The sequence below is a fragment of the Cyprinus carpio genome, chromosome B7, assembly GCF_018340385.1.
Source record: "Cyprinus carpio isolate SPL01 chromosome B7, ASM1834038v1, whole genome shotgun sequence".
NCBI lineage: Eukaryota > Metazoa > Chordata > Actinopteri > Cypriniformes > Cyprinidae > Cyprinus > Cyprinus carpio.
Window position 1 is genome coordinate 33,063,326 of NC_056603.1, and position 14,388 is coordinate 33,077,713.

The 14,388-nt window shown below is 38.1% G+C and overlaps 1 protein-coding gene across 1 annotated transcript in view; it reads right to left on the minus strand.

The window, feature by feature from the left end:
- The window catches only part of LOC109052121 (B-cell scaffold protein with ankyrin repeats-like), a 173,663-nt gene that overhangs the window by 117,599 nt on the left and 41,676 nt on the right, over positions 1–14,388 (minus strand). Inside the window, exons 3-5 of the mRNA XM_042728372.1 lie at positions 8,455–8,579; positions 7,023–7,161; positions 6,564–6,706 (exon numbers count right to left, since the gene is read on the minus strand). Of these exons, the coding sequence (XP_042584306.1) occupies positions 6,564–6,706; positions 7,023–7,161; positions 8,455–8,579 (407 nt within the window). The remainder of the gene's footprint in view (positions 1–6,563; positions 6,707–7,022; positions 7,162–8,454; positions 8,580–14,388) is intronic.

Consider the following 14,388-nt stretch of genomic DNA (forward strand, 5'->3'; position numbering starts at 1 on the left):
AAGCTAAATATATTGGTCCATATACTGTGAGTGAGAAGAGTTCAGAGTTGAACTATATTGTGGAGACGCCAGGACGTAAGAAAACTCGACAACTGTATCATGTTAATCTCCTTAAACCTTATTACAAACGCGTAGTTGAGATTGATTCAGGTCAAGATGTGAAGAATGTTGTGTGCCCAGTGCTTTTGGTGACTTCAGAGGTTTTGACGCAGGAGTCAGATGGGGTGCCAGAGCCAGACGAAAGTCTGCTCTGTGGGAGACTAAAAAATTCGGAGTCTCTTTGTAATTTGGATAAATTGTTAGCTCATCTGCCCGAGTCTAAACGTAGCGAATTGGCTGACTTGGTACACAAGTTTTCATGTCTGTTTGGTGACATCCCTTCACGTACCAGTTTGATTGAACATGACATAGATGTTAGAGATGCTCAGCCGATTAAACAGCATTTTTATCATGTGGCACCAGCTAAACGGAGTTATTTGGATGCTTAGATGAATTACATGCTCCAAAATAATATTGCTATTCCTTGTGCATCCAGTTGGGCCTCTCCTTGTATTTTGGTGCCAAAACATGATGGTTCACCGAGATTTTGTTCTGATTTTAGGAAAGTAAACGCTGTCCCAAAATCAGACTCTTTTCCGATTCCGCGCATGGATGATTGCATAGATCAGGTGGGATCTGCCAAATTCGTTAGCAAATTTGATTTGCTTAAAGGTTATTGGCAGGTGCCTTTGTCAAAGCGTGCCCAGGAAGTTTCTGCGTTTACTACACCTTCGGGTTTGTATTCGTATAAAGTGATGCCATTTGGGTTAAAGAATGCCCCCGCAACATTTCAACGGTTGATGAATCATGTAGTATCTGGTTTGACAGGCTGTTCTGTTTATCTTGATGATGTGGTCATTTGTAGTGACACCTGGTACTCGCATCTTCGGCGCATTCGTTTATTGTTTGAGCGTTTGGTGGAAGCACACCTGACCATCAATTTGGCTAAATGTAGCTTTGCCATGGCCACAGTGACATATCTTGGCCATGTGGTAGGTCAGGGCCATGTGGCTCCAGTCCAGGCCAAAGTCGTGGCAATAGCAGAATATCCACAACCCACCACAAAAAAGGAACTTCAGAGGTTCCTGGGTTTAGTGGGTTATTATAGAGGTTTTTACGAAAACTTCTCCACGGTGGTTTTTCCCCTCACCGAACTGCTCAAGACCAAGATGAAATTTGATTGGTCGGCTTGTTGTCAACAAGCCTTTGATAATGTGAAAATGTTGTTGTGTTCTGCTCCCGCCCAACAGCTCCTTGCTTTGATCGAGCTTTTATGCTTCAAGTGGATGCCAGTCAGGTGGGAGCAGGTGCCGTTTTGCTCCAGCGGGATGATCAGGGTTTGGAGAGGCCAGTCAGTTTTTTCTCTAAAAAGTTTAACAGTTACCAAAGTAACTATTCTGTAATTGAGAAGGAGGCGTTGTCACTTATTTGGGCCTTACAACATTTTGAGGTCTATGTAGCAGCAGGAGAGCCAACTGTGGTTTATACTGACCACAATCCGCTAACTTTTTTGCGGTCACTCAGATGTCCCAACCAGAGATTGACTCGTTGGTCATTTTTTCTCCAGGCTTATAACCTGGATATTAGATACATAAAGGGGTCAGAGAATACTATTGCAGATGCGCTTTCTCGTGCTCCTCTGCATTGATGGGAATTAGTATGAGCTCCAAAATTCATGTCTCTTGTACTGTCCTAAATGTTTCTTCTGTATGTATTTCTCTTAATCTGGTTTTCAGGTATCGGGGTTACTGAGGACAAGTGAGGAAGTTTCCAGGTGAAGTAGCTGAGACGGAGGTTATGTATCTTCTTTGTGTCATTGATGTAATTTAGGTTATTTAGCTACATTGAGTAGTTTTGTTAGGTGTTATTGCTGGGCCAGTGGTCCTTGGGAACACCGACTTTAAGGGGGGGGGGGGTGTGACGGTCAGGCATGGTTAGGTCTTTAACTGTGTGGTGTTGGGCAGTTTACAGTCTCCTTTTGTCCTTGAAGGTATCAGTGCCCGTAATCCAGATTGGCAGCACCTGTGCTAGAGCCAGATTGGGAACACCTGCGCTAGATTCTGTGGGAAGGATAAATACTCCGGCTCTTTGGATTTCAGTTGGGCTTTGATTCGGTTCCACTCCTGCTAGCAGCAGCACCACCACACCTTTGTTTTGTTATAGTTTGTTTTGTTACCGCTTCTCAACACCAAAACGTTACTCTAGCCACTCATCCACATTTACACCACTGATGCTGCTGACTAACACACTCTATATTGTTAATTGTTAGTTTAAGTTGTTATAATAAATATGTTTATTTTTGGCAATTCTTCGTGTCCTCTTCGCATTTGTCATGGCCTTTGAGTCGGGTTATGACACATAGGCTCACATGCATGCAAACTAATACAAATTTTAAATTTTAAAATAATTTTTTTGGATTTTTGGGGGGAAATCTGTGATGCTTTTTTCAGGATTTATTGATGAATGATGAGTGAACAGTGTTTATTCAAAATAGAAATCTTTTCTAACAAAAGTCTTTACTTTTTATGAATTTAACACATCCTTGTTGAATAAAAGTATTAATTTGTTTAAAAAAAGAGAAAACATACTGACCCCAAATTAATTGAATGATAGTGTATTGTTAAAAAATAAACACTGATCTTTTTTTAACTCTTTATTCTTCAAAGAATAAAATAATAATAATAATAATAATAATAATAATAATAAATTAAACAGCACAACTGTGTAAGCATATTAGAATTAGCATATTATAAATGATTAAGCATATTAGAATAATTTCTGAAAGAATCATGTGACACTGAAGACTGGAGTAATTATGTTTAAAATTCAGCTTTGCGTCACAGAAAAAAACATTACATTTTAAAGCATATTAAAACAGAAAATTATTATTTTCAATTGTAATGCCAGTAATACTGTGCAATATAACTATTTTGTTCTGTATTTTTGATCAAATAAATGAATAGTAGCTAATGTTTCCAAACTTTTGACCAGTACTGTACTACTGTATGATAACAGAAAATTGGATAGCAGAAAGAGCATCACAGCTTGAGCTAGTTTATACCTCATACATTTTCAATGAAAAATTGCTAACTCAAACTCTAAAATCTTGATTTTACTGGCTAGCTAGCTACTGTATAAACACTTTTTGGTATTTACTAGTTAAACTCGAATCTCAAATGCAGCAAGTGTGGCTTCAGAGGAACTGGAGGGGAATCCCCCTTTTAGGTGACTGGGGGTGGGGGGGGGGGACTGTGTGTGTGGGGGAGGGTCATTTTTTAGACTCCTGTTTTATTATCTCACCTAAATGTTTGTTCCAGTCTGGTTTGTTCAGTCAGTGTATTCGTTTTTACAATGGTATAGCCTAATTTAGTTGCACAGTATTATACACAGCACAAGGAAATTTTAAACAATTTTTTGTAACACTTTAGAGTAAGGTTCCATCAGTTAATGTTAGTTAATGTAATAATTAACATGAACAAACAATGCTCAATACATTTATTACTGTATTTATTAATCTTTGTTAATGTTAGTTAATGAAAATACAGTTATTCGTTGTTAGTTCATGCTAATTCACAGTGCATTAACTAATGTTAACAAGCACAACTTTTGATTTGAATAATGCATTAGTAAATGTTGAAATTAACATCAACTAAGATTAATAAATGCTGTAGAAGGATTGTTCTTTCTTAGCTCATGTTAACTAAAGTAGTTAACTAACATTAACTAATGGAACCTTATTCTGAAGTGTTACCCAATTTTTTGTAATATTCATGTAATTTACATAAATACTTACCAAGATGGACATTTTGATATTTTGTGTGCAGGATTCCAGAAATGATCTGTTCATGTTATGGAGGAAAGCACAGTGCATGTAGGGTGTGTGGCCTCAATAGCCCTGCAGTAAGCAGTGTGTTGTGTGCATGTGATTGAGCAATGCGTAGGGTAGAAATTTTTATTGAAATTGCATTAAATCAGGTTGTTTTAATCAAGATTGTGTTGCAAGATTTTTTTCTCAGCTACATTTAAGTCTCCATTTCCTGGAAATTTCCAGTTTATTCCCATTAATTCCTGTTAATTCACATTAATTCCCATATATTCCCGTTAATTCCCATGGAAAGTTTCCAGTCTTCCCGGAATTTTGCAACCCTACTCACGAGCATGAACACTTGTTGTCAACGCTGCCGCACAAGTTTTATAAATATAGTAGCTTCGATACTGAATCGCTACATTATATTTCTCAGCAACTAGGGGCTAAAATTGATGTTTTGAAGTAACGAAACTCACATATTCACTTTTGCAGAATGAGACGCACAGACGTAATTCACACACGCAACTTTCATCTCTCTCTCTCTCTAATTAATTCAAATCAATAATACAGTTCATGCATTCAAATACACATGATCTTACCACACTACTTCATCTCTGTGTCTCATTTAAAGCTGGCAGAATGTTATCTCTGTTGTGCGTCTGGTGGTTCTTCACCTCCGTCATGACCAGTAGTGGCTCCTGACCGTAAATTTAAGTGGGGCAGATTCTGGGTCGTAGCACTAATATATGAAAAACATTTAGTAAACTTTACATTCTAATCTCCTAACACATGCGGACAAAATTTTGGTAGAGATGTCCTTGCATTATCCTGTGATTGATTGACATGTTGATTGACAGGCTTGGAGAACACACATAAAATGCTGTATTATAACTGCCTTAATATAGCATTTATCACCTCCAAATGTTGATTTAGAATGTTACAAGTTGTGGAGCAATTCGGGTGAGGAAAGACGATCGTATGTCTATTCACAGAATAATAATAGAACAAGCACAATATAACCATATAAAGGCTATTCATGTGAGCACATTTAAACTAAATATATTCTAAATATATAACTAAATTATACTTTGTTAATTTGATATACTACTCCACATAGAAAAAAAAATAGACATGCCAACTAGTTACTGGTTGGGATTGCTTGGGATTTTAACAATACTGCTTACTTTACGACTTAAAATAGTATCGAAAATCTTAAAAAAATATTTGTTGCAGAATGCTGAACACATTTACAATTTATTTTTGATTTAGTTTATATAGAGGTCTATGTTGTGGATGAATATTTTGGTGAAAAAATACGAGCTGCGCCTGGTCATGACGAGAATACTTAACGATGCATGCATTAAATGATTCAATGCACAGTTAGCAGTAGATTACATAAATGACAACATAATTATTTTGTATTGTTCGAGTTTGGTCGATCAGATCACAAGTGGACAACGCTAAATACAGTTGTAAACGGGGTGTGAAATGTTTTGAGCTTGTCCACGTTTGACCACTTCAAAAGGTAATCGAAAATGCATTCGACCAGATTGCTTTTGTAGTGTAGACACTGATGTGGTCAAATGCGTTTGAGCAGCCACAAAAGACCACCTACTCTCTACCTACTGACCTAATACATGTGTAATCATTGCGAGACATACAAGGATGCACGCTTATCAGACAGATTTAAACTTTGACATGCCGATGTAGAAGTATTATTTCTTGATAACATGAAAAAGAATCAACAGCAGTGAGTACAGTACAAGCAGACATGATATTAGTGCATGATAACTATAGTCCTCCCACTCGTGTTTTGATTCCGACAGAGGGATCCACCCATTTACCCTCTTGACATAATCAGTACCATGAGGGGTAATCTGATCAGAAGTGGCCGAAAGTGGAGAGAAGAGATGGATTAAAATGCCTGGTGTAAACGGGTATATGTCTCCATTGTCCACTTGTGATCAGATTGACCAAAACGCATCTTGATACCAAGTATAAACAGGGCCATAATGTCTTTTGCAGTAGAGAAAGCTGCTTACATGTAGGCTACTCAGGGAACGATAAACAGTGATGATCACAATCAGCTTTTCCGTATATACCTACTGGCCCTGACAATTATAACTTCTTACCGCTTGCTCCATTTCAGCAAATCAGTTTCACAAATCCTCCACACTGGTTATGGGTCCCTACCTGGAAATACCCTATGAAAATATCCTGGCTACGCCCCTGATTTGTATAATATACTTATTGGCCTACATGTCACTAGGGGCACAATAAATCTTTGTAAGACTATAAAAGTTTAGGCTTGCCTCATAGGATTACCAGCAACATTAAATGTTTCCTTTAATTTGTTGTAGAAAACCCCTGATTGACAATTGGAAGACTGCAGCAACACTAAAGCCTGAAAAACAGCACTAGACAGCTAACAAGTTTAAGTTTTCAGCTTCATAATTTGTTTGCATAACTATGATTTCCATTTAGATATCCAAAATCATTCACATCTGTGACACCTAAGACCCTAATAAATGCTGATTCACTTAAATGTTATTATTTTATTTGTATTCATTTATTCATTTTTAAAAACGAAATATTACATCAAATTCACATTTAAAAAACGTGAAAAGTTTGCATATTTTAGGGCCGAAGCTGAAAATTGTATTTGAAGACAATTTGTTTGAGCATGTGGGTTAAAATTTAAATGACATGTGCTTACCTGGCACATAAACTTCACAGGATCAACAGCCTGCTGAAGGAAGTGGGCAATATCTTCCATGATGGTGTAGTATTGTAAGCAGGCACTGCCTTTCACAAGGCCTTTACTGTAAAGTGTTACAATCACATGTCCAGCAGTAAAATCTGTAAACACAAATTATATTGCTACCAAATAATAATTTTATGAATAACCTATGTTAATTTCTTAAAGGAATATAGTCCACTAAAACATGGAACAACAAATTTAAAAAAAAAAAAAAAACCTTTAAAATGCAATTACAAAGAACAGACACTTCAGTTTTGAGTCAGCTGTAACAAGCTTTTTTTTTCTTTTATTTTCTTTTAGGGTGAGTAAATAATGACAGATCATTTTTGAGGCATGTGTTCCTTGAACATGCAACCATGACATTTTCTACACCCTTAAAGTTTTAATTTAAGCATCAGTGTAGACCATCTTTACCAGGTGCATTCACTTTCAGTGTGCTCTCATTCCAATTTACAGGCTTCACTCTCACTCGCTGCTTATTCCCACTGAACTCCACCTCTGCATCTTTGCTGGCCATGGCCTCCTGCAGAAGAATGAAGATCTCCATTGGATTCTGTGAAGACACACAGCATGGCATTAGTCTAGCCTATACATTGTGAAGAGCTCTAGCTCATTTAGATAGCAGTGTTAAGCATTTGCTAACATATGGCGCTTTTCCACTACATGGTTTGACTCGGCTTGGCGCGGCTCAGTACGACACGGCATGTCACGGCTCAGCTCGGCTCGCGTTTCCACTGCAGTTTAGTACCGCTTTAGAGGGGGTGGGATTATTCACATCATTATAGTTTCGCTGCCTCTACTGCAGCGACTCCTGAAAATCTTTTTTCATTTCACGTCGCCCCATCAAGGATTTCCATTTAGATATCCAAAATCATTCACATCTGTGACACCTAAGACCCTAATAAATGCTGATTCCCTTAAATGTGTGTCGTAAGTTCAATGACGCAGATAGTGACGAATCTCTCCGGTCAATCAGTGATCAGTAGAGTTTACCAGTCACGTTTTTGTTAACAGTACGGCTCACTCTCAACAGAGGTGGTATTGAAAAAAGTACCAGGTACTGTACCCAGTGGAAAACCTCTCAAAAGTGACCCGTACCGAACCATACCATGCCATACCATGCAGTGGAAAAGCGCCAATAGAGTGCTCTTTGAATTCAGGCCCAGCTGTATGAACCTTATCTAATGCTTGAGTGCCAATTTAAAAGTACCTGCTCTATATGTCCCTGATGGACTGTGAAGGGATTTTAAGGTATAAACATGTCATATATACAACTCTGCTAATAGCATTTTATTGGGGTTGCCTGCTAAATGCTTAAAGGGGTTAGTTCACCGCAAAATTAAAATTTGGCTATTATTTACTCACCCTTATTGAAGATATTCAAGGGCGTAGAATTACGGTGCGTTTCCACTACAGCGTCAAATCTGGCAACGCTGCAACGCCACTGCTTTGGGGTGTGTCAAATTTAGGGCAGAGGATATGCCAGGGATATGTCCCTATCAAGTGTGCCACACTAGTCCTCAAAAATGAAGCGATTGTGTTTCGATTGCCCCCACATGGCTGGTCCCAGTATAGGTCATAAACCCTATTTTAAAACAAGTATATTTTACGGCAATCAGCTGCATCAGCTTTAGGTGGGGTGATAGAAATCTTTCAGGTTTTATTAAAAAATCTTAATGTGTTTTTCATAGATGAACGAAAGTCTTATGAGTTTGGAATGACATGAGGGTGAGTACGTGATGACAATATTTACATTTTTGGGTGAACTATCCCTTTAAGTAACAGAAGAAACAACAGTTTATATAGAATTGGCACATTATAAAAAAGACATTTTTGTGTGTCTCACCTCACATGGTACACGGCTGGGTAGAACCAGTAAAGAGTGATTTGCGACAAGAGGACCACTAGACAGTTTCTTCTGTATTTTCAGCTCCTGGACTGATATTCCTTCCACTGCTGCTGCCTGTCCACCTGAAACACACTGTATTACTGAACTACTGCTCATAAGCTGTAAGGAATTGTACATGCTCACACAGATAAGCCTGATATATCTGGCCCGATAGACATTTAGTGGCGGGTTATGAAATTAATTTCTGTTAATCTGAACATACTTGACTACTAAAGCAGTGTTGTGACTGGCTTGCCAAAGGGCACTATTAAAGTGCCCCATTATGGATTTTTGAAAATTACCTTTCATGCAGTGTGTAACACAGCTCTACACAGCTCTCTGTGTATAAAGCTTATTATTAAGCACAACCACACTTTATGCACAAGGCTGTTGGTTCTAACATTTTATCGTAATTTAAAGAAACATTTCTACTTAAAATATTACATGCATTTCATTCAAGGCAGGGATTTTCCTGCTTAAAGAATTAGGTGAAAGTCTCTGTCAAATTTAGTGCCACCTCTGGCTGTCGACAAAAATCAAGAAAGGTGGTTACATGCTCCTATACCCCTTTACTACCGACACCGTTTCTGTTGCAGGTTCCATTCTCAAACTGTGTAACATTTTCACTGCACACATGTACAAATCTCTTGTAATGAGACACATGAGTAAAAAATGTTTTCACAGAAACTATAGTTTTTCAGCGAAATAAGAGATTAACTGTTGTGACTTGGTCTATCAATTGTCTGTCTTGTTCTGCAATGGAAGCAGTTGGAGTGAGCTCAGATCTTTCTTCCATTTCAGGAGGTGGTGGTGGAAAAGGATCAACATAATCAATATCCTCAGCATCATCAACTGCTGCATTGTCTTCTTCAGAATCAATGTATAACTCACTGAATGTGTTAAAGAGCTCTTTGAGCAGTTCTCTTCTGACTACAAATGGTTCACTGGTGAAGTCCTGAATGGGCTCGTACTCATCCCCTGTCTCAGAGTGTTGGCTTGCCATTACCTCACCTGCTTAAACAAACAATAAATGCAAAACCACTCTTCCACCCTCAATACCACGACTGAGGTGAGACCCTTGAGCAAGGCACCAAACCCCTCCACTGCTCCCTGGATGCCGCAGTAATATGGCTACTCCAGGTGTGTGTTCACGGTGTGTGTGTACACTTGGATGGGTTAAATTCAGAGCACAAATTCCGGATATGGGTCATTATGCTAAAATCCTATTTTGCCATACTACAATCTTCAGTAAGTTGTCATAATAGAACCACCGTCTTTATGGCACTGAATCTTCTGCACACTTGCTTCGTTCAAAACTTTGGATTCATTCAGTAACAAAAATGCTGTGTGTTGCTCAGAGATGCACAGCAATTCTGCCGTGAAACTGTTTGGAAGCATTTTTATTTGCAAAATAACACAAAAACATAATATTAACTTCTTGTTTATTTAACTATTGTATAAAATCAATATCACATTTGCAATTGTGCAGTTTCAGAGAAGAAAAAAAAAACAGCACTTTCACTCATGTGATATTGCAAAACTCTATCAAAAGATATAAATATAAGACAAATACCCATATTTAAAACACCTTTTAGAGGCATTAAACTGCATAGGCTATGTCACACAGTCAGTCATCATCCTGCATTATGTTTGTCATTAAGCAACTGCATGCGATGTGAAATAATGTACAAGTCAGTGCAGGTGGCCTTCTGGGTTTGCACGTTCTGCTTGTGTCTATGTGGGTTTTTCCGCAATCCAAAGACATGTAGCACAGGTGAATTAGAGACAATACAAATTGACAGCATGAATGTCTAAGTGTGAGCCCTTTGATGAACTGGCTGTCTGTCCAGGGTCTTTCCCCTGCCTGTGGCCTAAGATGCTGGGATATTTTCCAGGCTATGGAATATACTGGATTTATATCCAGCCGGAATTTCAACCATGGTTGAATTTTGCAAATTGGATCAACGTTGATATTTTGACGTGGTTTCACCATCGTACCTTTCAACGTGTGAATACACAACCGTACGTTCAATTATAACCTAGTTTGCATTTAGATCAACACTGTAAAAATTACGTTATTATCCAGTATTTCTTCCACCCAAACCGGTTTCGGAACAGTAATAATATCAGAGGAATGCAGGAACAGAAACGTTAAAATATTGATTCTGCTCGGAGTGAACCAATATAATTATTTATTTATTTATTTATTTAGTTTTCAAGCCCTGATTAATTCACAATCACCGGTGAAAGTAGAGTTTCCAAGTTTTGGTAGTAGTGATGATCCAGTTGCATTTATAGAACAATGTGAAGAGTATCTAGCCATCCGACCTCTTTCTGATTATGAAATATTAGCTTCTCTCACATCTGTTTTGAAGGACACTGCAAATGACTGGTGGCTCACTGAAAGAAGAAATGTTCACACATGACAACAATTTAAACATTTTTTTTATGTTCCTTCTTAAGTGAAGATTGTCAACACTGAGTCTCAAAGGAAGAAAGTCCAGCCTAATAAGGATTCAGGTCCCAAGTCATCACTTGCTAACACTCGTGTAGTGCAGGGTGTCCAACAACCTGTACAACCACAGTTCAAAATGATCACCTTACCAATAGTCCTTCGTAATATATTCTGTCACACCATAGTAGATACAGGAAGTACACTATCATTAATTCAAGAGTCATGCTGGAAGCAGTTGCATCATCAAGAACAGTGAAGGTCAAACTTTTATGCTGCCAAATGGACAAATGCAGACTGCCATAGGAATGAGTGTGAATGTGATCTGCAGGGTAAATAACTCAAGCTGACATTGTATGTGATGAAAGATTCTGATTTCACTGTCCCGATTATTCTTTGGTATGGATTTTTTAATTTCATCTGGAATTGTCTTGGTTTTCAAGAATACACAGTACAGTTTAACATCTAACAATGATGAGGATTCTGTTGAAATATTTCCCCTTCTATTTCCATAATCATCCCTTCACCTTCTGTGCAGTTCTGTCTTGCCTTACCTACTCCAAATATACCTGAAGAACTTTCACAATTTATCCAACAGCTGACTGTGAACACAGTGGCCACAAATAAATACAAATCCCAGTTGGAGAATTTGATGAGGGATTGGCCATCTGTCTGCACCCATGAAATTGGACATTCCAAGATTGTAAGTCATTGTATAATTACTACTGATGAAGTTCCGGTCAGAAAGAGAGCCTACAGAGTGTCACTTGATAAGCAGCAGTTCATTAACAAATATATTAAAGAACTACTATATACAAACACTGTTCGACCCTCTGTGTCTCCATGGGCTTCACCAGTGGTTGTTATATCCAAAAAAGATGGAGGTTCAAGATTACAGTAGGTGGCCAACCAAAATGAGCCGCCACGTCTGCAAAGTGCATTTGCAGCTTTTGACTGCTGAGTAGTGCTTTAACCACAAGTTATCAAACAAGTTTACAAAGCACATTTTCACAAATAGCCGTCAGCTTTGCCTCGCCGATGTGTTATATTTGACAGCTGCAGTTGGGGAAAATGAAAGAAAAACACTGTAGTTAAATTATTGAATATTCACAGATGAAAGTTTAGTAATTATGAAGTTTCTTAGAACGAATTCAAGCAGGATAAATGTCAAGCCTATGAGCCTGTGCTTATATTTTCTCTAAGCTACACAGTATTACACCTTATTTTAGATTTGAAACATTTAATAGGTGTGCAGTATTATTTATATAATATGAATCATGTGTTATATTATCCTAAAGAAATGGTGGTTTACTTTGCATCGGAGCATTAAAAGTGGTAGCCAATTTTAGTGAGCTAGGCTACATGGATTTATATGCAAAATGTCAATATTCTCACATATTAGGCCTTTATTTGTCACAAATACATTTTTAATTTAAATTTTAAAATTACTTTAATAAAACAGCATGCATTTTTGTCACGCAACTTTGTTATTCATTACTTGTCTTTTAATTTGACAGATAACTTCTTGGGGAAAAAGATATCTGTCTGTACACTGATTAAGAAATTGTTGCGTGTTTTATAAATTATTTCCTTTATTTTAGTAAAACGTGAGGCACTGTATAATTTCTCTCCCATTATTTAGGCCTAATTAAAACAAGAAACAAATAAATTAAACCTGCACGGTTTAGCTAAATCATTGAAACTCTAAAGAATGTATGGATTAAAGTGCACACGATGTAAAAAAGAGCTTCATTAATTGACAACTTCAGTGATTTTAAAGGGAGACTTCTTTACTTGCTTTCATATAATTTAAGTAAGAAAAAAAATGTAGCCGCATTTAAATGCAGGTGTGTATCATATTCCTTAAAATATCAGAGTGCAAGATTTGCGCGGCACATGATGCTGAGTGCAATGCGCAGCATTTATTCTTATTTGTCTACATATTTTATCTTCATTACAAATCTTGTTTGGTTTTATTTTGGATAGTTGCATGTAAAAAATTATTTACTTTGTAATGCACATGCAAAATGTGAAACTTCAGAGGACTTCCGGTGATGACATCCAACTGATGGCAGCTTGAAAGATCAGTTATCCGACAAAGTGATAGAATTTAGCCCCAAAAACAAAAGAAATTAACTCGAATTACCATTATCGTCAACATGGAAGAGAGGGCTCAAATACATACTAGGCGAAAACAAAAGAAACAACAGCAATCCGAAAGATTAGAGAGAAAAAAAGCATGGGGCCAAACGGCCGAGTCGCCATTAAATGTCTGCCCGGATGATAATGTACTGGAGCGGGGAGGCGCCAGCTAAATCGAAGAGACCGTTAGCCTGGCTATGATCCTCAAAGAATTGCGTAAGTTTAGGAGAGACAATTCAGATCAGCCAAGAGAAATTAAAGAGGACATTCAAAAAACCAATGACCAATTAGAAGAAGCCGAGGAACGAATCGTGGGTTTGGAAGAAAGATCGCAAAACATCGAAAGTGTAATGGCGGAGGTTCTGAAACTTCAGATGCAGTGAGAAGAGAGAATAACAGACCAAGAAGGCCGTTCGCGACAGAACAACAACAGGATCTAAAGAGTTGCAGAAGGAGCTGAGGGCAACTCACCATCTATGATCGCTTTTGTAGAGAATATGCTGAGGGAGAAACATCTCTATCCCTTCAAATTGAGAGAGCACATCAAGCGCTCGCTCCACGGCCGCCAGAAAATGCACCACCGAGATCAATCGTGGTAAACTTTCTCAGTTATAAAACAAAGGAGGACATTTTGAGAACCGCGTGGAGGAAGAAGGGTTTTGTTTGGCATGACAAGAGAGTGAATATCGATCACGATTATGCCCCTGACGTTATTAGAAAGCTCAAGGAATATACTGAAGCAAAGAAGCTACTGAAGGAGAAGATTATCCAGTTCTAAACCCCCTTCCCGGCCAGACTGCGGGAGTTTTTTCCAGATGCGACCTGGGTATACAACACTGCGGAAGAAGCAACAAAGGATTTAGCTGACAGGGGATTTCCCATCACTGTCATTCAGCCCCCTGGGACACTGATGGAGAGAATTCAAAGTCTCACCTGGCGCATGGCTGGTCAGAAAGAGGAATGAGGCCGCACGAGAGACAAGCCAAACTACAAAGAAAAGCTCCAATCTTTTAGACGGTAACATGACCCCTACCCCGAACATTGATTCTATTGAGTTGGATTTGATAATTTTGTTTTGATTAGCGATAGATCTGTCAATTAGATGTTATTTTTTCTGTGTGAAATCACGTAAATGGGCTAATCCATTCTAATAGTTTCTGACGTTAGTGTTTTCACCTATAGTAGGTGCGTAATAATGAATGTCGGAGTATAGCTGTCGAACTGATACATGTGCACAAGCTGTATTGCCACTGTGATCAGTATGGGGGGCCTTTAAAGTTTTTGCTTTGTTAATAGTT